This window comes from Garra rufa, chromosome 10 (assembly GCF_049309525.1).
Source record: "Garra rufa chromosome 10, GarRuf1.0, whole genome shotgun sequence".
NCBI classification, from domain to species: Eukaryota; Metazoa; Chordata; class Actinopteri; order Cypriniformes; family Cyprinidae; genus Garra; species Garra rufa.
Window position 1 is genome coordinate 19971018 of NC_133370.1, and position 26472 is coordinate 19997489.

Genomic DNA, 26472 nt, shown 5'->3' on the forward strand with positions numbered 1-26472 from the left:
AGTGTAAACATCACAGACAACATTAATGTGACTGTTCATTTTCGATCTCATATTTTGTTGCTGATGTGAAATAAATAAATGTGCAAGCTGGGTTTTAGCTCTTTATAGTCAATTTGTCTGAGCTTTTTTTTTCACATCACTCATGAAGGAATCCATGATCACTGACCGTCCGCTTACGTTAACTCCTCCTGCGCTCTGCTTCTCGCGGCTGCGGTCACGCGACACGCGTGTTTTTTTATTTATTCATTCTTCTTTTTTTTATTTACCTCTCACACTTTTATTATTATAATTTTAGAAGTTGCAAGTTACAAAACACGTGCAAAGTGGTGACTGACAGTGGCTGGTTGTAACGTGAAGATGGAGGGAAGCCAAGCCACGAAGCTATTATTAGTACAATTTCGGTAAGGAAATAAAATAGTGAGGCAGGAGACAAAGTGAAGGGATTTTCACATTGCTCGTTTATTCACAGAAGCAGACCATACAAGCCAGGTCTCACGGCATATAACTGTTACTTTTTGGTAAAATAATAACTGGACGGAACGTTCGTGGTCTGTAGCTTGCACCAGCGTCCACATTACTAAAGGTGTTACGCAGTGACAAAATAAAAAGGGGGCGCCACCGTGTGGCGTCAACTGGTAATGCTCTGCTGTACTCTGGCTGTTACATATTCCCCCCCGGTAATAACAAGGCTGTCCTCAGCCGTACACAGATGAAGAAGCAGCCAAGCTATGCTTAACACCTCGTTATACATGAACTTGATGAAAAGTTAGCCGTTACACACAGAGAAAGACATAATGACTAGCCTACTGATACACATATCAATGAACAGAGTATACAATAAAACAGAGAAATAACTAGAAAACATATCAGGTGAATAAGTACAGTGCAATATCCAAATTTTATGGTTTTAGCAACGTCATTCTTTTTTTTCTTTTTTTTTTTGTAATGGTGGCCTATCAAAACCTGAACCACACAGCAAACCTAAGGAGACAAAGACCTCAGAAAGACTCTGCAAGGAAATTTGAACTTTAGAAAAACCTGTACCACCAAAAGAAGGTTACACAATGTAAACGCAAGGTATGTAAAAAAATAGTACCATAACTCTGAACAGCAAAAGGTGCATTAAATTTCAATCCTTAACACATACGTGACATAACAAACCCTGGACTATTACAGGTCAAGTCTGTCTGTATGGTAAGAGTTTGTCCATCTGCTGGCCGACCAACCAGACGTGATTCTGGGGCAACGTCTTGGTCTAAGGTCGTAACGGTCAGTGTTATAAGGTTTTGAGTCAGTCACGTTCACAGCCGAACGGTCCACAGAGTCACAGTCCATGACTGGCAATGGGCCAGAGTCAGAGTCACCATGCGAGTCAAACCACATGTCCGCAGCAGGGAGGTCAGTCTGGTTGCCCATCTGGGTGATGGGCTCATCGTCATCCAGAGGCCAAGTTTCAGTTTGCTCTTCAGCCGCAGTTCGCCTGCCGGGGGAAACAGAGTCCCAAGTGTGGAAAGGTTGCAAGTTAACAACATGAAAGACCCCAGCATCCATACCGGTGTCCAGCTTAGTCAGTCTGTAGTTGACATCTCCCAGTTTCCGACTAACACGTAGTGGGCCTGTGAACAGGGGTGCCAGTTTAGCAGTAAAGTTGGACTGTGAGTCAGATTTAGGATGTGTCTTAACCCTAACAAGGTCACCAACAGCATAGGAGGCCTGACGGCGTCTCAAGTCATAATAGTGCTTTTGTCTTTTGTGACTGTGGTCAAGAGCCGCTCTTGCGTGGTCATGAGCTTCCTGCAGAGAGGCCCTGAGTGTCTCTGGGTACGGCACACCAGGATCATCCACACCGTCAATGGATGGGTTTGTTATGAGGTCAAGTGGGGTGTCCAGCTCCCGACCGTAAAGCATCATGGAGGGGCTGAGCCCTGTGCTGTCGTGCGGGGCTGTACGCAGAGCAAAGCAGATCTGTGACAGGTATTTATCCCACGTGGTGTGTTTGTCCCCAACATAGGCACGTATGGCTGTTTTGAGAGTCCTGTTAACACGTTCAGTCGCATTTGTTTGCGGGTGGTAGGCAGTGGTGAGCCTGTGCACAGATCCCAATGTGGAAATAACATGTTCAAACAACTCACTGACGAAGGGTGAACCTCTGTCGGAGATCAGATAGGTTGGGGCTCCATGCCTTGCAAACACCTCACTGACAAATTTTCCTGCCGCCACCTGCGCTGTTGCTTCCCTAACTGCACACACCTCAATCCACTTAGAGAAATAGTCAATGAAAACCAGCAAATGTGAGTTACCGGATGCTGTCCGGGGTAACGGCCCGACGAAATCCACTCCCGTGTATTCCCATGGCTTTTGGGGAGAGATGGGAACCATGAGGCCAGCCGGTCTCCTCTGGCTTGGTTTAGTGAGCTGACACACTGAGCAGGACATGACATACCGCTTGACATCTGCTGCCATCTTGGGCCAAAAAAATCTTAACCGCAGCCTTGCTAATGTCTTTGAATACCCGAGATGACCTGCAGTGGGGTGGTCATGATAATAGGACAGCAAGGTGCCACGGATTGATGCTGGAGCGTAAAGCTTTAGTTCTTTCAGAGGATGTAAACCACATCTGGCCTTCGGGTCAGAGTAGAAAAGCAGACTATCATGAACAACAAACTGTGGAGGGCTGTTTATGTCTGAGTCAGTTTGCGGATTCACCTCTAAATTTCTGAGAAGCTGGCCAATGTCCGGGTCATCATTCTGTAGCTGTTTTAAATGCGAGCGATCAGTCAAGAGCACAGGGGGTAGGGCTCGGAGGTCCAAACTGCCGATAACAGCGTAGTCGGGCAACAGGTCCATGGGGGCGTCGTCAGTCAGGGGCAGAGGGTTGCGCGATAGCGCATCTGGCACCGTGTTGCGAGCACCGGGCTTGTGCACTATCGAGAAATCAAAGTCTTGGAGTCGCAGCGACCAGCGAGCTAGCCGGCCCGAGGGGTTTGGGCGGGACATGAGCCACCTGAGGCTGTTGTGGTCGGTGAAAATGGTTACATGGAGGCCTTCCACGTAAGGTCTGAAATGTTCAAGAGCCCAGATCACAGCCAAACACTCTTTTTCTGGGGTGGAGTATGGTTTTTCTGCTTTGTGAAGAGAGCGACTTGCATAAGCCACAGCAACCTCTCGACCTTCTGAGTCTTTTTGCATCAGTGCAGCTCCGAGCCCAAGGTCACAAGCGTCTGTGTGAATGAAAAAAGGTCTTGAGAAGTCGGGGAATCTTAGGACGGGTGCAGATGTGATGAACTTTTTCAAATTTTCCATGGATTCATGACATTTGTCATCCCAGCGGAAGACAGCATCTTTCCTTGTGAGTGCATGGAGGGGCTCTGCATGGCGAGCATAGTTCGGGACAAACCGCCGGTAGTATCCGGTCAGTCCGAGGAACTGTCTGACATGCTTCACGGTGGATGGGTCCTGGAACTTTGTCACAGCTTCTATTTTTCCCTCATCAGGTTTTATGCCAGAGGGTGTGATGCGGTAGCCGAGGAATGTGAGTTCACTCAGACAGAACTGACATTTTTTTAGCTTCAATGAGAGACCAGCAGTTTTGAGTCTTTCAAGTACCTCTTCAAGGTCCTTTAGGTGCTGCTCGAAGGTGGGGGAAGCAACGACGATATCATCTAGATACACAGCGCACGTTTTGTAAATGAGACCAGCCAGTACTGTGTTCATTAGCCTCTGAAACGTAGCTGGGGCGTTGCAGAGACCAAAAGGAAGTACCCGAAACTGAAAGAGACCACGGTGTGAGATAAAGGCTGTCTTTGGTCGTGATTCTTCAGCAACTGCCACCTGCCAGTATCCTCGTGCTAAGTCCAGTGTCGTGATGAACTGTCCCCTCGCCAGAAAATCAAGCGAGTCGTCAATACGTGGTAAGGGGTATGAGTCTTTTTGTGTGACTTGGTTGACGCCTCTATAGTCCACACAGAATCTTGGGTCAGAGCCAGGCCTGTTAACAATAACGACAGGTGCAGCCCACGGGCCAGCGGAAGCCTCAATGATGCCTTCTTGTAACATCTGCTCAACCTGTTCCTCAATGATACTTTTCTTTGTTGGAGAGGCGCGATAAGGAGGGAGGTTTATGGGCTTCGCGTCCCCAGTGTCAATTTGGTGTTCCGCCATTGAAGTGTGCCCCAGATGACCATCAAACATGTCGTCAAACTGGGTGAGGAGATTGAGCATCGCTGCTTTTTGTCCATCCTCCAGGTTTGCCTCAGCGACTTTGGACACGAGACTGGTTTGCAAGGCGTCCAGTGACATGATGGCTCCCCCTGCAGTGAATGATTCATCAATACAGTCCTCATCCTCGTCCATCACAGGGCAAGGGATGTCATCCATTAGGACGGTTCTGGATGGGACGTGGATGGTCAAGGAGGCTCGAATCATGAAATCCATGCCTAAGATGAAAGGGGATGACAGGTTAGGGATTATGGCAAAACGTTGGTAGAAACGTTTCCCCAAGAAGCCAATAGAGAGCCACGTCACACCATCCGGGGTACATGAATCATTATTGGCAAGGCTCACTGTTGGACCTGTCCACTGATGCGTTTTCCTTGGATAAGAGTCATTAACACAGATGAGATCTGCGCGTACCGCAGATAGTGAAGCGCCCGTGTCCAAGGTTGCTTCCACAGGCACCGCATTAAAGTTCACTTTAGTTCTCAGCGGTGTATTCCAGGGAGCCTTTGAGTCAGTGTCCACAACGTGACATAGGACGTGTCGTTCTTGTAGGATTGAGGCACGTGGATGAGGCTCAGTCAGCGTCTGGAGGGAGGATTGCCCCTGTGAAATGTCCTCCCTCCTCTGAAGTTTCCCGACTGTCTGGATGGAGGTGGTGTGTCAAAAGACAAGCTGTCTGCCTCGACGTGTGGCACACCTACATCTGTGGACACAGGTGTTGGGGATGAGTAATTTGTTACAGGCTGCGACTTAGGAAATGGTGGCACCTGCGATGCAGTGTTGCAGGTTGGGCAGGTGCGCGATGTGAACCCAGGGCGAGAGCATTTATAGCAATGGGGCTCAGTATTTTGGTTTCTCCTCACATGTGGGGGGGGAGACTGGTGTCCACTTGGCCCCAGGACCGCATGAAGTTCATGTGCACGCAGTAACAGGTCCATCACTGAGGGGATAGGGGCTCCATACAGTGCAACTCTATATTTTTCCAAAGAATGTTTACATATCAGTTCAATCTGCTCTTGTGCAGGTGGTGGGCTCCTTAATTTATTAAACTCCCCGAGCATGTGAGCTACGAATGTTGGTAGGGGCTCCTGTGGTGCTTGGACACGGTCAAGAATGCCTCTCAGGACACGTTCTTGGAGGTCAGATGGTAGAAAAACAGTTTTAAACAGCTGGCAGAATTTGGTCCATGTGGTGACATGTGAACTGAGGGCATTAAACCATTTACCTGGTTCTTTTGCAAGGAAACGTGGCAGCTCGTGTAGTATCTGCATGTCTGTCAAGTTTAGTGAAGCTCTGTAGGTGTTGACAGCCTGCAACCAGTCTTCAGGGGGCACTTTACCATCACCAGCAAACACAAGGGGCTCGAGCTTTGCATGATGTAATGCAGCAGCAATCACTCTAGATGTGTTGCTCAGCTCAAGTGAAGCGGGCTGCAGAAAAGAGCCTGAGTGACTACTTTGAGCACCATAATCTGGTGTGGGGCCCGACTTGGTTACAGCAGGTGTGAATGGGGTTGAAGTGGCCATGGGGGTTGGGTTTGGCTGCTGAGAGCTGGGACGAACAAAGTGGATTTCATCCCACCGTTTCAGTAAGCCGCGCTGTAGTTCCAGCGAGTCGTTCAAACACTCACGTAGCCTTTCAACCTCCGTCTGCAGATCCTGAACTTGGTCTTCGAGGCCCGCAGTGGTGCGGTGAGGGACAGTGCAACCAGTCAAACTTATAAGGTCCATGTCTGTGTCAGAGTCAGAACCATCCGCTTGTGTTTTTGGGCGAGTTGCCATTATCTGCACTTTAAAGACAAATACCCACTATGAAATCAGCTTTAACACTTTTAAGGAGCAAGAGTAATATAACTGCTCAACCTAAGACTAAATAACAAAAACTCTACTAGAATACATATAGCACTGCACATGAACAACACGTGCCTCAAACGCCTTAAATACCAGAGTATGGGAATATAAGAAAGTCACAGAAAATGTATTACTACAGTGGCACAATACAGGCAACTCAAAACTTCAGATACATTTAGCTCAATCAAAATATATATTTTTTTTTTCCGTTCACTTGACGGCGTAATAGTCAGCCCTAAGAAAAAAAGAGCTTTTAAACACGCTTGATCCAAGGGAAAGTTATTTAGCTTTAATAGTCCTCTTTAATTCACTGAGTGTTTAACAGCAGACACAATCCAATGCACTCGGCAGGCAGGGAGGCAACGCGAAGTACACCCACACACCGGCTGCGAACACTAGGCGAGATCCTGTACTCACGACAGCAATCACGGTAGTTTTTGCTTTAGCAGAAAGGCTCACTTGCCTCGAAAAGGACGGCGAAATACACACTCACGCGGACTCCCACGGTGGAGAAAAGCACAAAGCAGTCCGGTCCTTCTTCGCGTGTTCAGGCGAGGTCCAGTGAATTATGTTCGGGCGCCAATTGTAACGTGAAGATGGAGGGAAGCCAAGCCACGAAGCTATTATTAGTACAATTTCGGTAAGGAAATAAAATAGTGAGGCAGGAGACAAAGTGAAGGGATTTTCACATTGCTCGTTTATTCACAGAAGCAGACCATACAAGCCAGGTCTCACGGCATATAACTGTTACTTTTTGGTAAAATAATAACTGGACGGAACGTTCGTGGTCTGTAGCTTGCACCAGCGTCCACATTACTAAAGGTGTTACGCAGTGACAAAATAAAAAGGGGGCGCCACCGTGTGGCGTCAACTGGTAATGCTCTGCTGTACTCTGGCTGTTACATGGTGCGATGTTCTCCGATCGACTCGGGTATTACACACAAGTTAAACATACCCGGGACCCGAAGTAATAGATTTGGACCCGACCCGGACCCGGCTAACCATTTAAAATATAGACCCGAACCCGCACGGGTCCCGGGTCGGGTCTCGGGTCCTCGGGTCTCGGGTCCTCTGTGAAGAGCTAGTTCATGAGTCCCTTGCTTGCCCTGAACAGTTAAACTGAAATTTTGAGATCCATCCTTTCACACTGAGGACAACTGAGGGACTATTACAGAAAGTCTTTTCGTTTTTTAATTTAGTATTGCTCTTCAGAAGCTACAAAAGATACTTATATGTTCCCCAGAAGACAAAATATGTTAAATTTACCCTGATCTTCAAATGAGTGCATCGTTATTTTCATCTGGAGCATCAGTGAGAATTTGAACCTTCTGGAATAGTTGCATAACAACAGTCCCTCAGTTGTCTTCAGTGTGAAAAGATGGATCTCAAAATTATAGTGTGATTGTTGGAAAGGGTTCAAATACACAAAAATGCTTTCTGAAGAACACCGGGCAGTTTAACTGTTCAGGACATACAAGGGGCACATAAACAACTACCACCAAAAAAAAAAAAAAAAAAACTGCTGTGGATCAACACAGTATTTAAAATCAAGTGTGTAAACTTTTGAACAGGGTCATTTTTATAAATTAATCTATTATTTTCTCTTGTGGACTACATGGAAACATCTTTTGTGTGAAATATCTTATTCAGGTCAGTACTAAATAAAAAATAACATGCATTTTGCATTTTGTAATTAACATTTTTCAGATTCTGCAAGGTGTATGTAAACTTTTGACTTCAATCGTAACTAACATGGCACTGACCGCCACAATACTTTGTATGAGTGAATCCTATATCATTTTTTCCCTGTCTGAGTGCAGAATGTAAATGAGCACCAGTATTTAAGGGTGGGAGCTCAAAACCCTGAACCATTTCTGTCAAGAGCCGCCTCTGGATAGCTGGCACTGGTCAAGCGACCTGACAGTGCCGTATAATCAACATCAGCTGTCAAATTCAATGAAGCTCAGAATCTGCACTTAAAATCCTGTCACATGTCATGAACTCCTAAACTGCTTTCAGAGCGCATCTGCAGTCTTTAGCCAACTGTGCCTTCCACAGCGGAGGCAGAGGCATTTTTGACAAATGAGTCAACTTGATATGCATTCCTCTAGCGTCTCAATTGACAAAGAATGGGCTACACTCTGTGGTCTGTGGGAGTTTTCAGGGGCCCGTGGATGATGTGAGATGTTACAGAAATGGAGAGGAGAGTACTGTACCGCAGGCATTCATTTCCTTTGTTATGCCCTTAAGAAAAGCATGCAGAGGAAGCTGTGGAAACACAGCTCCGGTAAATATAAGATCAACAACAAAACATGACACTCTCTGAGGAGGCAGGGTGGAAAATGTGGGATTTCAGTGTTATCCGGTTATTTTGTCAGGTATGATACCATTCCTTAAATGGATGTCAATATTAAGTGCCGCTGATAAAACATACACACAACTGGGGAGGAAAAACAGCAGGGTGACAGGTAAACAAGAGATTTGGTTAGGCTTAGTGTGGAATTGCTAGCTGTACTTGTTTATTCATTCATACAGTGTAACCTACATACTTTATAGTACAGCATTGTGTGTACACATATATATGAAAAATAAAAAGAGAGTTCCTTCAAAATTGTGGTTCATTTGATACAATTTTTACATCAGTTACAGCCTATATATATAGATCTCTCTCTACGTATATGTTACTGTAGACTCAGTAAGGCTATCACTGCAACAACATTAGCTGATCTTTCTTTAAAAAATCATTGGAATGATTTCCTCAAGAAGAATGCCGGTTTTGTGAAGACTGTTATACGGATTAGTGTCTGGTTTTATGCGTGAGGTAAACAGCCTGGAGTCCTGTTGGGATCAGAGCAATTGAGCTGCAGTAAGCAATCATAAATGACAAGTGATCTAATGAGATGCTGCAGTGGGACGGGGTGCGGAGGAGGGCATGTGTGCGACACTTCAGAAAAGAGACAGTAGTTCATAAATTAATGATAAAGTGTGCATGCATGTGCTCATATTATGATAAATGCTGATGCTCTCTCTCTAAAACTGTCATTATCATACAGACTTCATGTAATCTCCATGTTTCAAATGTACCTAAAGAATTTTTATATATAAGATATTAATTTACGTGATAATGAATAGTGAAATAAAGAAAGTTAATGTGATAACATGTGCAACATTAATCAATGACAGTGCTGAGTTACTTTATCAACGTTGCATATATATACAGCAACGAGGAAGTAATTCTTCATCATAACATCGACTGAACAATACTTAAAATCCAACAGAGAAAAAACACCCAAGATAAAAAGAAGTTACTCATTTGAGAGAAACAGAGAAATGAAATAGGCTATCCAATTTAATGATTATAACGTTATGAGGACATGGTCCCAAATCCTTTGCATTTTTCTGTTGGATTAGTGTTGGATTATACAGCATATTTCATTTTGAGACAAAGACCAGACAATCATGTGTAAAATCACACATTTTATGACAACTGCTGTCAAAACACACATTCCAAAAGCGGTGGGGCAAAATTTGATAGAAAAAAGCTATCTGTGCTGGTGAAATATTTGCAAGATATTTCAGGTAGCATTTTATTGGCTTTAAATACTGACAGCATTTTGAGAATGTAGGAAATACAGTACATGCTTTTATTTTTAACAGCATTTTTGTAGTTATCAGCTATAAGAACGTCTTCAGAACACAGTTACTGAATTCATAGCCAATATACCTTGGAAACAGAATTAATTCTGCAGAATTAGAAAAAAACTAGGCTACTTATAAAAAAATGAATGCACTACCAATGCATTACCATCCGAAGCTATTCTTGCTTTCCCTGACCAAAAGACATCTAGTCTCTAGTGGATTTATACATCATCCGAAAGCTGAATAAATGCATTTTCTATTGATGTATGGTTTGTTAGGGTAAGACAATATTTAGCCGAGATGCAACTACTTGAAAATCTGGAATCTGAGGGTGCAAAAAAACTAAATATTAAGAAAATTTAATTTATCGAATTGATAATTTTGACAATGTGTTGTTGGCTATTGCTCCAAACATACATGTGCTACTTATGACTGGTTTTGTGGTTCAGGGTCACATAGAGCACATAAAAAATAATAAAGATATTAAATAGCTTAGGTTCTGATATAATATCCTGTTATTATCAGGTTTTCATTAGCATCAATGTTTCATGCTTTGTATCGAGCGCAATTCACAAAGCTTTGTTGAAATTTGTGAAGAGCAGCAAATTGTCATTTAACAAGGTAACAGCAAACACTTTTTGCACATAATTTGAAATCATGAATATGTTGTTGTGACATTTTGCAACATTCACTGCTTTTGTAAGCTGTCAGGGGTTCGTGAACGAGTGGTTCTTTTGAACAGCCTCTTTTCAACGAATTGATTGAAACAAACACATTGAAGACAGTGTTGAAGTGATTAGTGAGATTAAATTACCCTAGTCAAACTCATTTGCTAAATCAAACACCAAGGAAAAATGAACAGAAATGATTAATAGATGAGAGAAAGAATGAGATGCAGGTATATACAGTATATATATGGTATGTTTTGTGTGTTAACTTTTCCATTAAGGAGCAATATTTGCATTTGAGTTTTTTTCCATTTGTGAGTTTTTTGAAATAACCTTTTTAATATAAAAACCATATGTTGTCTTTAATGTCAAATACTTAAAATTACTCAATTACTTTAATCAGTATTTTAAACGGCTGTCAAAAACAATAGACTGTTTAAAATTGTAACTAAATTATACATGTTAAAAAAACTCTCTTTATTTAACAATGATTATTAATATCGATATAGAACAATATAAACCGTTTTAGTTTCATTTTGTGCGCGTCACATTCTGGCTTCATAGACAAACATGTCATTACTCAAGTCTAGCAAAAGTTATGCAAAACTCCCGTTATAAAAATGTTTTATTTATATCGTACCTGCACTGTGTTGTTTATGATGAGGGAATTCGCCAGCATGCGCGCGCGCTCATCAACAGCTCCGGCGTTTCCAGCGCTGACTAATCTACATGCCTCCGATTGGCGCGTTTTTAGTGCTGACTAATCTAAGCACTTTGATTGGCCAATGCATTCCTAAATTCAACAGAAACACGTTCCATTTGTAATAAGGCTCAACGCTGCACAAAACTAATTTTCACATTTCATTGCGACAGCCGTACGTTGTTTGATTGTGGAGGGTTTTTTTTTTGCGCCTTTGTCTTGAATTTATATGCATTTTTTTCATTTTGGTGGCATTTTTGCCACAGGCCTTCGTTAATTTCTGACCCTGGTGTGTAAAATATTCAAATATTTACGGAAAACACACACACACTGTATTCACTGTATTTTTTGAATGATTCTTTTTTGGTAGTCATTGATTTGTTAATTGTTGATGCTACCTAATGCTTAATGCATTTTTTCACCAATTTACAAGTGCTTCATCTCGTTAATGAATTGATTATTGATTTGTCAGAACACACTAATGGAAAGGATCCCCATTAGGACCATCTATTTAGTTTTACAAATACAACCACTCAATAAGAAAAAAAAAAGTCCTGGAACACCACTCCAGTTTTCCAAGTCCCAGCTGAAATGCCAGGTCAGACACACATTATTTTAGAATCATAAAAGTCCCCTTATATTTAACACTAGGCTCTGTTAACCAAACTACGCCACTGTGCACGGCTCACCGCTCTCTAGATTTGAAATTAATAATGCATTGGGACCTAACACTGGAGTCAATTTACTATTTCTATGGCGCTCTGCAAAGTGAGCATTTTTGGAGAGCTCTGACATGCTGAAATGGGCTTTGGTGACATTTAGATATTGACTCTGGCTTATTGCACAGGCTTGCTGGTTTGTTTTAGACAACGGCATATGCTCAGCACTCTACCGCTTCTGAAGAGGAACAAACAGGTGCATGATTTCAACGATAATAAGGCATTAAAATATCTCCTTGTTTCCTAGGTAACGGAGACCAGAACGGGGCCTCTTGGATGCAGTAACTACGACAGCCTGGATTCCGTCAGCTCTGTCTTAGTGCACAGCCCAGAAAATAAAATCCACCTGAAAGGTATGACAGCTGATGTGCTGATTGCACCTATGTTTGTTCTTACTTGTATCAACTGCACTGGTGATGTACAGTGAGAAGGATTTTTGTTGCTGTTTTTTAAAGGATGGGCAGATATAGTAACTGAAGCTGTGTACAGACATACACACACAGAACCAGTAAATTAATTAATAATGCTCATGGATCCTAATTCAGAATAAACTGAAAAATAAAATAAAATATAATACAATTTAATTTAATTAAATAAAGCCAAAAACAAATAAAGAATAACATGAACCTATTTAATTTAAATTAATATCAGTCATAAAAAAATAATTCAAAAGAATCATGTTTATAAATAATGTAAATACAAATATATTTTTTAGGCAGGTATTATCAAACCTTATTTATTATTTTGTTTAGCATTTTATTAAACAAAAAAAATAATTAAGTGTAATAATACTGTTATTACTATTATTAATCATTTTATTTTTAAAAGTTATATTAATGGGTCACACTTCGTGCTTCTAAATATCCAGGTGCTCTCAAGAGAACCAGACTAAAAATAATCTAAAAATAAGTTAAAATAATATTTGACAACATAATATTGGTAAATGTTGAAATTAACGTTAACTAAGATTATAAAGTGCTTTAGAATTATTTTTCATTATTAGTTCATGTTAACCAACAGTGTTGGGAAAAGTTACTTTTATAAGTAATGCATTTCAATATTGCGTTACTCCCTAAAAAAGTAACTAATTGCGTTACTTAGTTACTTTTTATGGAAAGTCATGCATTACATTACTTTTGCATCGCATTTAAAGTCTGGTCAGGGCTTGCTTTTTTGTTTTTTAATATAAAAAGTTATATTTTGTCAAATGTAACAGAACTTTCAAACAAAAGCATCAGGCTTTAGTAGACTCTACAGTAGAATGCAGAAGAGAAATCAACACTCCTCAGCAATAATAATAATAATAATAAAGAAGAACAAATGTTAGTTGATCTTAAGTAATTTATATTATATAATATTTGTATGGTTGAGTTGGATCATTGAAGGTTAGCAGCAAACGCACTGGTTAATAAAATGGGATGAAATACATAAAGGATATTTGTGTGATTTAACATATTTTATTATTTTCTTGTAAATTAAAAAGTAATGTTACTTTACTAGTTACTTGAAAAAAGTAATCTGATTACATAGCTTGCCTTACATTACCCCAATACTGTTAAAGGGGTCCTATTATGCTCTTTTGCAAAGTCTTTATTTTGTTTTGGGGGTGAACTAGAACATGCTCCGATGCTTCGTGGTTTGAAAAAACGCATTATTTTTCACATAATTTACATTATTACAGTAGCTTTCTCCCCAGCCTGGCACAAATGGCTCAGTTAGTTTCGGGTTTGATGGAGGCCAGCAGTCCGAAAAACTAAATGTGTTGTGATTGGTTAGCTGTCCCACTGCGTTGTGATTGGCGAACAGCTTAGATGGTGTTTCAGTCCTGCCAGTCCAAGCTAGATTTAAGTGATTCTTACATTTTAAATATGGATATTTTGACCCCCTGGAGCCATGTGAGGCACTTTTTATTATAGATCGATGTACTTTATTGGACTTATTTTAGACTGATCGAGAGAAACACCAGTCTATGCCGTTCTAGAGCTTTGAAGTGCCAGGATAATTTTTATAAAACTCTGATTCGTCTGAAAGAAGGAAGTCATATACACCTAGGATGCATGAAGGGTGAGTAAATAATATGCTACAATAGTGTTGGTCCTATCGTCAGCCTGCGAGATTGCTGATACATGATACGGCGCTGCTCCAACGCGGCAACCGAGGATCGTCATTCTACGTCAACGCTTGTGTTTACATCAGCCGCGGCTCCAGATCATAACATCATAACATCTGGAAAACAAGCCATTCGTTGTAGTTCTTAAAAATGGATTTAAAAAAAAAAAAAACATCTACCTTTGGAGAGGACTTTGAGATTTGTAACTTTGTAGACATTTTTTATGCCCAAACATTCGCACCACACACTGACTAAAATTCAAAAAGTGAAAAAGCATAATAAGACCCCTTTAACTTATGTAGTTTGCTAATGTTAACAAATGGAACCTTGTAAAGTGTTACCTTAAACCCTAATGGGTATATTTATGTCAGTCAAACTTACTGTGGGCGATTCCAGGCCAGAATAAATTGCAATGAGGACCAAGTCAAATGTCTGGCTACAGCAGGCCTGTTAGGAGAAACACATCACTTGCTAATATTCATACTTTCTTCACATTTTCAACAAGCATGTGGAGAGTTATCAGAAGACAGGCATTTAGACAAGCATTAATTCACCTCACACTCTCGTGACAGCAGTGTCACCACAAGTCAAAGGTGGTCGGAGACACAAAAAGAGGAGAGAAAGAAAGGAGCAAAAAGGAAGGTTTTAAGCCTGTAGCCGTTGCTAATTATACACGTGGCCTGCGCCAATTTCCACTGCCTTCTTGACATTGACATTTAAATTGTCAACCCACTTAATACTGCCATCTCCTGAAGCAAGTTTCCTGCTGCCCAGATTCATGTAACTACTTTAATGAGCTAGCCATAGGGTTCGGCACCAAATCTTATCTTTTGCTGAGTACTTGGGGAAGGAGATGTAGGGGGAAACAGCTGGAGAGAGAAGAGTTTGGCCTATATTTGTGCATTTTTGTATGGGTTCACTTTCTGCATTCTTTCATTCACTTCTTGGGGCTTCCCTGGATATTTTTCAAAGCACTATGTCCTTTAAGAGAGCTGAACGTAGACCTTTTGAAATTAGGACATCAAGTCGTCAATACCACAGAGGACTGAAATAATCCACAGGAAAAATTCACGTTCCTCTCGTTCACTTGAAAAAGAGAGAGACTGTGGAGGAGGGGGCACAAGAGCAGCTATTTAGCTGTCTCCGGTATGAAAGCCATCCAAGTCAGTCTCTTTTGTGAGGCTCCCCACACTGTTGGCTCTCTACCCAGCAGAAGCCAAAGCTTAAGACGAAGACTGCATCTAATTACGTCTCTTGTTTTTCACAATCCAACGAATAAATACTGAGGAACACATCATAAATATTCACACTGCGAGGGAATTCAAAAAAGCTGAATATGAAGGCAAAAGGCATTGATTCTTTCTTGAAGGATGTCAGACCTGGTAAAGCTGTGAAGAGCGTTTTCTCAGATAATATAATTAGCAGGTGTTCAGCACACACAGCTGGGCTGTGAAATCTGAATCTTTCACTTACGTGGTGGAATGGCTGGTGGATTCGTGTATTCAGCACTGAATGCTTTCATAAGCAATTCATAGGTGACTATTGATGAGGAGGCCTTAGGAGATCACATCTTTAAAAAAAACATAGGGGTTCTGCTCTCCAAAATATCTGCATAGATTTTTTTTTAAATATTTTTAAAAAACGATTATTTCGAACCTTCCATTTATGAAATAATTTTGAAAAAAAAAAAAAAGTATTACTTAAGAAACAATTCTTAAGCACCAAATCAGCATATTAAAATTATATTATCATCAGTGGCTGCTGAAATTTAAGCTCTACCATCACAGAAATAAATTATATGTTTTATATTAAAACAGAAAATAGCAAAATTTTAATAACATTTCACAGTATTTCTGTTTTTACAGTTAAAAAAAATACAGTTATTATCCTATTATTTAAAAGATTATTTTATTAATATTATTTATATTGCAAGTGTGGCAAATATATATATATGTGACCCTGGACCACAAAACCAGTCTTAAGTCGCTGGGGCATATTTGTAGCAATAGCCAAAAATACATTGTATGGGTCAAAATTATTGATTTTTCTTTTATGCCAAAAATCATTAGTAAATTAAGTAAAGATCATGTTCCATGAAGATTTTTTGTAAAATTCCTACTGTAAACATATCAAAATGTAATTTGATTAGTAATATGCATTGTTAAGAACTTAATTTGGACAACTTTAAAGGTGATTTTCTCAGTATTTTGATTTATTTGCACCCTCAGATTCCAGATTTGTATCTTGGCCAAATATTGTCCTATCCTAACAAACCATACATCAATAAAAAGCTTATTTATTAAATTTTACAAAACTGAGATGTATACATCATATTTCATATGATGTATACATCTCAGTTTTGTAAAATTTAACCTTATGACTGGTTTTGTGGTCCAGGGTCACATATATATTTTTTCACATATACATTTTTTTTTTTTTTTTTTTGACCCCGTCTTGTTACCGCTTTGTTCCAATTGCTTAAATAATCAATAATTTGCATCCCGGGCAAATGTCAATTGTTCCATTGCCTGCTATCAAAATATCTAATCAGGCAAGAGAATTCCGCAATAGCCACATTGATTCCCTGTCTGCAGCGTGCCTGCAGTTCATGACAGAGGTTTACGGCCGAATGACCTTGCCACGGAGATTGTTGGTCTTTATTCATCCCATTACCCCATTACTGCGCTGACATAGCAGACCTCACCGTCCCAAATAGGACTCCCATCACTGATGCCTTTAGAGCAGTCAGGCTGCCTGCCTCTCTGACCCACTTTAAATGCTGTCTGTTTCCCAACTCAGCCTGCCCTGTATTGCTGAGCCAAATCAGGGATGTGAAACAATAGTAATGTGTCTTTATTACAGCACAGTTTTGACAGTGTAGAGAAGCAGAGGTTAAGGTTTTCAGACAGGTAAAAATAAAGGAAAAGCCCTGAATGTGATAATGCCCACATAGAGTATCATATTCACAATCAGTCTAGACATCAGGTTCACCATTTAAAGTCAAGTTTTAATTAAAATTTACTTGAAATAACACTGCAGAACTTTGAAATGATGATTTGCAACATAGGCTCATTGTAAATACATGCCTCTATATACATTTCTGCAAAACTGGAAAAAAAAACATACCTATACGTACGAATCACTGCTGTTTAGAGTTGAAATTAACACTAAAGGAAGGACAACTCTGACTACTTCTTTTCCTTTTCACACAATGATTTACAGGTACAGAGTTTTGATTAATAAAGCCTAATTTTCACACAATTACTTGCACTAAACAATTTTAACGTTGTCACATATACAGCTTCATATGCATGAGATTTCAAATTCAAAAGGTTTGCTCAGTAGCTCACATGATGCAGCGTTGCACTTGAGTGATGAGCTCTGGTACGAACCCAGTGAAACTACTTTTGGACAAAACTGCTCAAATCCGCATAAGGAAGTTAAAATAGCATAGCTGCATCAACAAATGCGTTTTATATCACTTTTGCATTTGTTAACACTATCAGGTAGGATAAGGGTTGTGTTTGGTGTAGGGGATATTTCTAACACAATAGAGCATTAACCTTTAGCGACACTCCCCGGATATTTGAATTCTGAATAGCCTCAATACATACCTCAAGCAGCATAATAAAAATGCAGCAATACGTTCCTGTACCACCATAAAAAAGCATTGAATGTGTGTTTTATTACCACTCTCTGGACATTTCACTTTGAAACTTCCATGAAAGATGAAGTAAGGTACTGTAACATAATTTCGGTGTTACAGAAATGTATATAGAGGCACGTATTTTCATGAGCCTAGGTTGATGATGGTATTAGATGCACCTCCATATACCCATGACCTTAATGATAAATCTGTCGACTAATGGTCCAGGTTACTGTTAACAATAGCAACATTAGGACGCTCCTTAAACCACAAAACAGCAGCCACACAGTAAATAATTGATTTAACAACGTGGTAATAGGTCTCCTAGGGTATCTGATACATAATGTCAACAGCAGGTCCTTAGTTCTTGCACATTGTGGGGTGGGGGGGGGGGGTGATCTAATGCAAACCCGCTTTTCTAATGGGTTCATGTCGGGTGAATTTGGAGGCCAAGGCATTAGAAATTCACCATCATGTTCCTCAAACCACGACTTGGCTCCTTCTGGCATGTTGCATTATCCTGTTGGTAATGGCCTCCACTGGCAGGAAGCACAGTTGCCGTGAATGGGTGTACTTGGTCCGCAATGATGTTTAGATACCTGACAGCTGCAGGGATTGTGCTATTGGGATAATGGGGCCTAAGGTATCCCAAGAAAACATTGCAAACTGCATAACGCCACCACGACATCCTGTGTGCACACAACAGTTCATACAGGTGCCGTAGCCTCTGTTGGTAATCGGCCATCGATGTGATGCACCAGGAATCTTGATTCGTCAGACCAGGCCACTTTCTTAATGATCTTGGGCCCGTTTCAGCCATTGTTGGCGATGACATGCAGTTACAGTAGCATGGGGACCTAGCTGGGTCAATGGCTAAGCAGGCCCATATGCAGAAGGCTGCGATGAACTGCGTGCTGTGACATATTGCCCTGGTCACCACTGTTATAGCTGCTGGTGATTTGTCCCACTGTGGCCCTGCAGTCACTGTGAACAATGCGCAACAGGCTCCACTTCCCTCTGGCATCCGTGATCTGCAGATATGTGTATGTGTACCGAGCTGCTTGAAAGTTTGTGAACTCTTTTGAATTTTCAATTTTTCTGCAAAAATATGACCCAGAAGGGCATCAAATTTGCACACTAGTCCTAAACGTTTTATTTAAAGAACAGGGATCTATCAAAGTTTAAACATGTTTGTGGAAGTGAATCATGACATGAACAAAGGAGATCTCTGAGGATCTCAGAAAAAAACAGTTGTTGTTGCTCATCAGGCTGGAAAAGGTTATAAAACCATCTCTAAAGAGTTTGGACTCCACAAATCCACAGTCAGACAGATTGTGTACAAATGCAGGAAATTCAAGACCAATTGGGGTCGACCAGCAAAGATCACTCCTAAAGCAAGTGATGTATTAGTCTGTGAGGTTTCAAAGAACCCAAGGGTAACTTCTAAGCAACTCAAGGCCTTTCTCACATTGGCTAATGTTAAAGGGGTGATGAACTGAGAAACCAAAATTCCCTTGATCTTTTGACATATAAGAGGTCATTGTACTACCTATCCTGTAAGTTTCAGAACTCAAAACTTTGTCAATAGACAGCTTATATTGAAGGAAGCCAAAGCGACAACGTGCAGTTCTATGCAGAAACCAAATGATAAAGATGGCTCTGAAAACACCAGGATGCTCTGCAGTGCCAATTTGTGGAAAAATCAGTATTTGTATTGTCTTCCTTCTGATCCAAACGTTAGAAAAGAATGGATGAACTTTATTTTTAATGAAGTTCCAGACCACGTCAGTAAGAACTTAGTTCTTTGTCTAATAAATTTTAGTCAGCGATGCAACACTTGTTCCCTTATCTCAGGGACCCGAGATTACGGCAGTAACTGGAGCAACAATTCAATGCAGGATTTTCAAAAAGATTGAAACTAAAAGACGATTCTTTCCCCAGCTGTATTGGATCCAACAGTGATGTCACAACAAAAGTGTAACTGTTTTCATTATGTGGCACTATTGCTTTGTCTCTTTTTACAGAACATTTGATACGTACTGAGTTATTTATGTGTTTTAAACCTAAACCACAGCAGTGTCCATCTATAAAGAATGAATGTATGCTTTTAGCCAGTCAACCTCCACCACGCCTATTCAAACAGAATGTTCTGCTGAGGGGGGATAAAAGAAGGACAGAAAGTAGACTATTACTTCTAATTTATGTTTTTTTTTATGTAAAAATCTTGATAAAATTATAAGTGGACCTCAGAGAACAGCACAAAATAAAAAACAAAGGCAGTTCATGACCCCTTTAATAGTCATGAGTCTACCATTGAAAGAACACTGAACAACCCTTGTGTGCATGACAGAGTTGCAAGAAGAAAGCCACTGCTCTCCAAAATGAACTCTGCTGCCTATCTGCAGTTTGCTGAAGATCATGTGGACAAACCAGAGGGCTCCTGGAGAAATGTTTGAACTTTTTGGTTTTAATAAATAAGAATCTTATCCCATCTGTGAAACATGGTAATGGTAGTATCATGATTTGGGCCTGTTTTGTTGCATCTGAGCCAGGAAGGTATGCCATCATTGATGGAACAATAAATTCTGAACTATACCAGCAAATTCTAAAGCAAAATATCAAGACATATGTCCGAGAACTGAATCTCAAAAGAGAAAGTGGGTCATGCAGCAAGAAAACAACTCCAAGCACACAAGTCATTCTACCAAAGAATGGTTGAAAAAGAACAAAGTTAATGTTTTGGAATAGGCAAGTCAAAGTCTGGACCTTAATCCAATTAAAATGTTGTGGAAGGACCTGAAGCAAGCAGTTCATAGGAGGAAACCCACCAACATCACAGAGTTGAAGCGGTTTTGTACTTAGGAATGGACTAAAATTCCTACAAGCAGTTGTGCAGGACTGATCAGAAGTTAAAAGAAATGTTTATCTGCAGTTATTGCAGCAAAACAGGGTCAGACCAAATTCACAAACTTTCAAGCAGCACTGTATATATATTTTAACAACACATTCTGATTCTCGGCCACAAAACCTGTCGTAAGTAGCATGTATTTGTAGCAATAGCCAGAAATACATTGTATGGGTTAAAATTATAATTTTTTCTTTCATGCCAAAAATCATTAGTATATTAAGTAAAGATCATGTTCCATGAAGATATGCATTGCTAAGAGCTTCATTTAGACAGCTTTAAAGGCAATTTGCTTAATATTTAGATTTTTTTGCACCCTCAGATTTCAGATTTTCAATTTTCAGATGATGTATAAATCTCAATTTCAAAAGATTTTGAAAGATGACTGGTTTTGTGGTCCAGGGTCACATATTATAAAGAACAGAGAGAAAAAAAGCCAAAGACAAAATACTGATTCACCTCTGGCAAAAAAATAAAGAGAGAGAGAGCGAGAGAGAGAAGGCTTGTTAATGGTGAAGTAAAGTGAAAAATATCAAATAGAACTGGAAAATGCCAAATTACCATGCAAAAAGGCCACTTTCCCTTGTCATTTCAGAGGTCTATCTCATGCCACTGCATTACAGTATTGTTCTAAATGCAGACTTAAAATAGAAAACATATTACTTTGAGAGTTAAGTGGAGTAGAGAGGCAGACAGAGTGCGGAGAGAGGAGAGGATAGCCAGAGGACAGATGATGGGTGGGTTCATAATGGTGTCATATGACTCAGGAATTGATTTCTTTCAAGCATCTATACGGGAACGCCGGACTTATTGGTGATTTGAGATGTTGCCCAAACATATGAAACTTTAGCACATCCAAACACCATTCTAAACTTGTTTACCAACCTAGCAGAAGACAAAGAGTGCCATGTAGCTTACAAAACCTCTTATCTGGTCTCGGAATCAAATTTCAGTAGAGTCTAACATGGCAGTAAACAGATTTTTCTCTCTCTTCCCACACGCAGGTCTACAGGATGTGCTTCCTGAGTTCCTGCGGAATCGTTTTGTGGAGGCGGCCCTCAGTTACGTGGCTTGTAATTCAGAGGGCGAGCTACTGTGTCGCAACAATGACTGCTGGTGCCGCTGCTCCGCGAAGTTCCCTGATTGTAACTGCCCCTTCGCAGACATCAAAGCCATGGAGGACAGTCTGCGTAAGAGCAAAGAGTCCTGGTTCAACCTCAACAATGAGTTTATGGACTCAGGTAGGTTAATCCGATGGCTTGGGGTGTGTTAAAATCTGCTGTATAATCTCTAGGGTTATGACTCCTTTCCACACACTGGATTAAATGGGAAAGTGGAACGTCTTAGGTTTAAAAAATGACAGGTAAATCTCAATGGTGTATCTTGATGCTGACAAATGATTGATATACTGTCATATTCCCCCAGCAGCTCTTTCTTGCAGGGCTTCTGAGTTCACTTCAGTGTAAACAGATGCACTTTGCGCATAAATATACTACGAAAAGCACATCAGAACTGAAAAAGCACAGACGTAATTTTGATGCGCTACCACTGCGCCACAGCTTCAGCAAGTGTCTTTTAATTACATTCACATTGATAATGCATTACAAATGGCCAGTGGTGTAATGGTTAAGGATCTGTACTGCAAACACAAAGGCTGGAGGTACAATCCCAGGTGTCCGAGGAAATGGGAGCGTTAATGAGAAAACAATCCCACTCTATTACCATTGTGTCCATAGGCAAAGCACTTAACCCCACCTTAGGGATTGTCTATGCAATTAGTGTACTGTATGCCGCTTTGGATGAAAAGCATCTGCTAAACGTTAAGTTCAAGAAAAATAACAACAACCCCTACAGAGAGAATTTATTAAAAAGTTAGTGTTATTATTTATTTCTCAAAGTAACTATCAGAAAAACAGTCAGTAGGTTCCATTAAAGAAAAAAAAAATAAACAGCAGAATTGGACTCTAAAGCCGTTTTTATTATTATTCAGCCATGCATTTCGCTAAAAGCCATTTATACAGTTACTCATCTGGTTCAAATGTCATTTAAATGTATCTTATATATGTAAAATATATCATTCAAGTTTTGGTTCAGTATAATAATATTTAATATTCAATAGAAATTAATAGTCAGCAAGGTCAACATATTAAATTATTAAATTTATCAAAAATGATAGTAAACATTATAATGTAACTCTATATATATATATATATATATATATATATATATATATATATATATATATATATATATATATATATATCATAAAATTGTGTTATTTTATCAAAGAATCTTAAATTTTTTTATTACAGTTTCCACATAAATATTAAGCAGCATAACTGTTTTCAACATTAATAATAATAAGAAATGTTTCTTAAGTCAAATCAGCATATGAGGATGATTTCTGAAGAATCATGTGACACTGAAGACTGAAGTAATAGCTGCTGAAAATTCAGTTTTGCCCACAAAATATAGTATTTTAAATTTCAATAATATTTTACAATATTGCTGTACTGTCTTAAAAAAACATAGATTTGGTCAGTATAACAGATATCTTTTTCAAAAACATTTTTCAACTGTGAAATGTTAGCTTTGAAAGTGTGCTTGTATTATATTTCTAGTTTGTGTTATTGGTCAATTTGTTTTTGAAAAGCTTGAAAAGACCTGCAAGGGCCTACAAGTCAATAACAAATGTAGGCTGCTTTGATAAATGTGCCCCGCGTTTGAGGTTTAATTCTGAGTTCTTTAAAGTTCACTGACTATGATACATTTGCACCTTGGAGTAGAAACCTAAACCCGACGAGAGGAAGGGTTTGTCTGTTTTATTGCTCTGATTGTGCAAAAACCAGACTGATAAAATCTTCAGTTTGAGAAATGGTGGTCTGGTGTGTGGGAAAGGGGAGCAAACCCAAGGTAAAGAAGGCTGAAGAGAAAGAAGCTTGGAAAGAAGGCACCTGAGGTTTTTCTCCTAGCTGAGCGTTTCTACATTCAAAGAATGATTCAATCAGGGAGATAAACCCTAGCTGGCTCTAAAAGCTTCTCCTGCTCAGTGATGGAGCATTAATGAAAGCAGCTCAAATCCCTTTAACTGTGGCGCTGCACTCATAAGAACGCATATCTCCTTTCAGCAGGTGAAGTGCTGGGCTTGGGAATAGGGCTCTTTGGCCATAGCATAGCTACAGCGTAAGGGTTTTATTTATGCAGCCTCGCAGAAACCTGCCCCTTTTGTCAGGAGGCCAGACAGCAGAGAGAGAACATTCGTTCAGATTTAGAATAGAAAACTGATTTCATGCAGGATTCCGATAAACGATATTAAAAGTATCTGGGTGAAAACTTAACCAAAACAAAAGCATAAAGCAGTTTAACTAAAGTCAGGCATCATGATATTAAGTTTGTACATATAGTGCCTCTAAAAAAAGCATTTAGACACTTAAATCATACTTGGAATCTATGAATTTCTTTACACTGGGTAACAAAATATCGAACCATGTGGTATCTACAAACAAGTTACGACTCTAGAAAAGTATTTAAGCACTTAAATAGTCAAAGTCAAAGTCAAATTGCGTTACTCTCAGACCAATGGTGCATACAAGTAACATTAAATACAAACAGTAACATTAAATACAAACAGTAACATTAAATACAAAGGTAGAATTAAAAAAAAATATGAATAAATACAAATAAACATAATATATAAAATTAAAAACACAATATACAAGTAAGGGCACATGGTAGATAATACTTAAAATCTATGAATTATATTATACTGGGTAACAAATTATCGAACCATTTGGTATTTACAAACAAGTTAGACACTTAAAGGAGTAGTTCACTTTCAGAACCAAAATTTACAGATAATGTACTCACCCCCTTGTCATCCAAGATGTTTATGTCTTTCTTTAGTCGTAAGGAAATTATGTTTTTTGAGTAAAACATTTCAGAATTTCTCTCCATATAATGGACTTCTATGGTGCCCCCGAGTTTGAAATTCAATGGGCTCTAAACGATCACAGCAGAGGAAAAAAGGTCTTATCTAGAAAAATGATGGGCTATTTTTTAAAAAAAAATTATAATTTACATACTTTTTAACCTCAAATGCTCGTCTTGTTTAGCCCGGTAAAACAAGCGTTTGAGATTAAAAAGTATAAATGTTTAAAAAGTTGTAAATGTTTCTATAAAATAACCGATCGTTTCACTAGATAATGGCAATGGCAATGGCAATGGCAACTTTATTTATATAGCACTATTTCTTACAACCAGAGTTGACCAATGTGCTTTACAATAAAAACTAAAAACAGCAGAGGCACAATAATGATAAATACATAAAAAGGGTTATAAAACCACAAGAAAAAAAACACATTCAACGTACAACAAAAACATAGGACAAAGATATAAAGTGCTTCAACCAGAATTAAATGCCTTATCGAACAGATAGGTTTTTAGTTTAGATAAGACCCTTCTTTTTCGGCTGGGATCATTTAGAGCCCTTTGAAGCTGCATTTAAACTCCATTTTGGAAATTCAAACTCAGGGGCACCACAGAAGTCCATTATATTGGGAGAAATTCTGAAATGTTTGCCTCAAAAAACAACATTTCTTTACGCCTGAAGAAAGAAAGACATGAACATCTTCGGTGACAAGGGGGTGAGTAAATTGTCTGTAAATTTTTGTTCTGAAAGTGAACTACTCCTTTAAAATCTATGAATTTTATTACAATGGGTAACAAAATATTGAACCATGTGGTATCTACAAACAAGTTACGCCTCTAAACATTTATTAAGACACCTAAATAATACTTAAAATGTATGAATTTAATTACACAGGGTAACAAAATATCAAACCATGTGGTATCTACAAACAAGTTACACCTCTCAAAAAGTATGTAGACAGTTAAATCATACTTAGAATGTATACATTTCATAACACAGGGTAACAAAATATCAAACTATGTGGTATCTAAAACAAGTTACGCCTCTAAAAAAGTATTTCGACAATTACAATAAATAATACTTAAAATCTATGATTTTATTACACAGGGTGACAAAATATAGAGCCATGTGTTATCTAGCAAGTTATGCCTCTAAAAAACATTTAGACACTTAAATAAAATGTAAAATCTATGACTTTCATTACACTTTGCAAAAAAAATATCGAACCATGTGGTATCTACAAACAAATCGTGCATCTAAAAAAGGATTTAGACACTTTTGAATTTAGAATTGTCATTACACTGGGTAACAAAACATAAGAAAAAAAAAATCACAAATGGTTTGGCTGAAAGCTATAAGCTTATTTCCACCAAAGAACAAAAATATTAAGTAGGTAATTGCATCTTTACATCTTACAATTCAATATTTTAAAAAGTAAATAAAAATAGAGGCTTTTATCTCATAATTCTTACTTCTTCACACAACTGGGAATTTATAACTTAAAATTTGTACTTTTCTTTCCTGATAAAAAAATTGTTAACATCTCTAAATTATTTTTCAAAGAAGTCAACGTTGTGGGATACAAAATTGTAATTACCTTTTGTATTATGTTTTATTCATACGCTTCCGTAGAATATAATGCATTTAAAGTGTGATTTAAGTGTTTAGATACTTTGTATATGACCTATTATAGATACACAAACCTCTATGTTTTTGCCATGTAAGTGAACATAATATGTTGCAGATAGATATTATCTAATACACAATACATATGCATTCATATTCGACCAGGCAAAATGTAGTCCAATCAGACGTTTAAACAGGTGAATGACATGGAATAAAGAGCAAAACCAGTACTAAAAAAAAAAAGTACAAAAGCAAAACAAAACAATAACCTCCTTTGGCCTTATAGCCTCCTACACTGTGCATCTCAAAAAGGGCAGATAAACACAATCACACCCACACACCAATACAAACAGAGATACTTCAGGGATGTGAACTCATCTTCCCTCACAATCTGCGCCTCAGTGCACTTAGTTCAACTTTATTCGAAAGTACCACGCATTGACCTTTCCTTAACCGATATCTC

At 39.1% G+C, this 26472-nt stretch overlaps 1 protein-coding gene across 1 annotated transcript in view; it reads left to right on the plus strand.

The window, feature by feature from the left end:
• Positions 1 to 26472, plus strand: part of brinp2 (bone morphogenetic protein/retinoic acid inducible neural-specific 2) — a 143024-nt gene that overhangs the window by 77891 nt on the left and 38661 nt on the right. Inside the window, exons 5-6 of the mRNA XM_073849581.1 lie at positions 12042 to 12147; positions 21460 to 21696. Of these exons, the coding sequence (XP_073705682.1) occupies positions 12042 to 12147; positions 21460 to 21696 (343 nt within the window). The remainder of the gene's footprint in view (positions 1 to 12041; positions 12148 to 21459; positions 21697 to 26472) is intronic.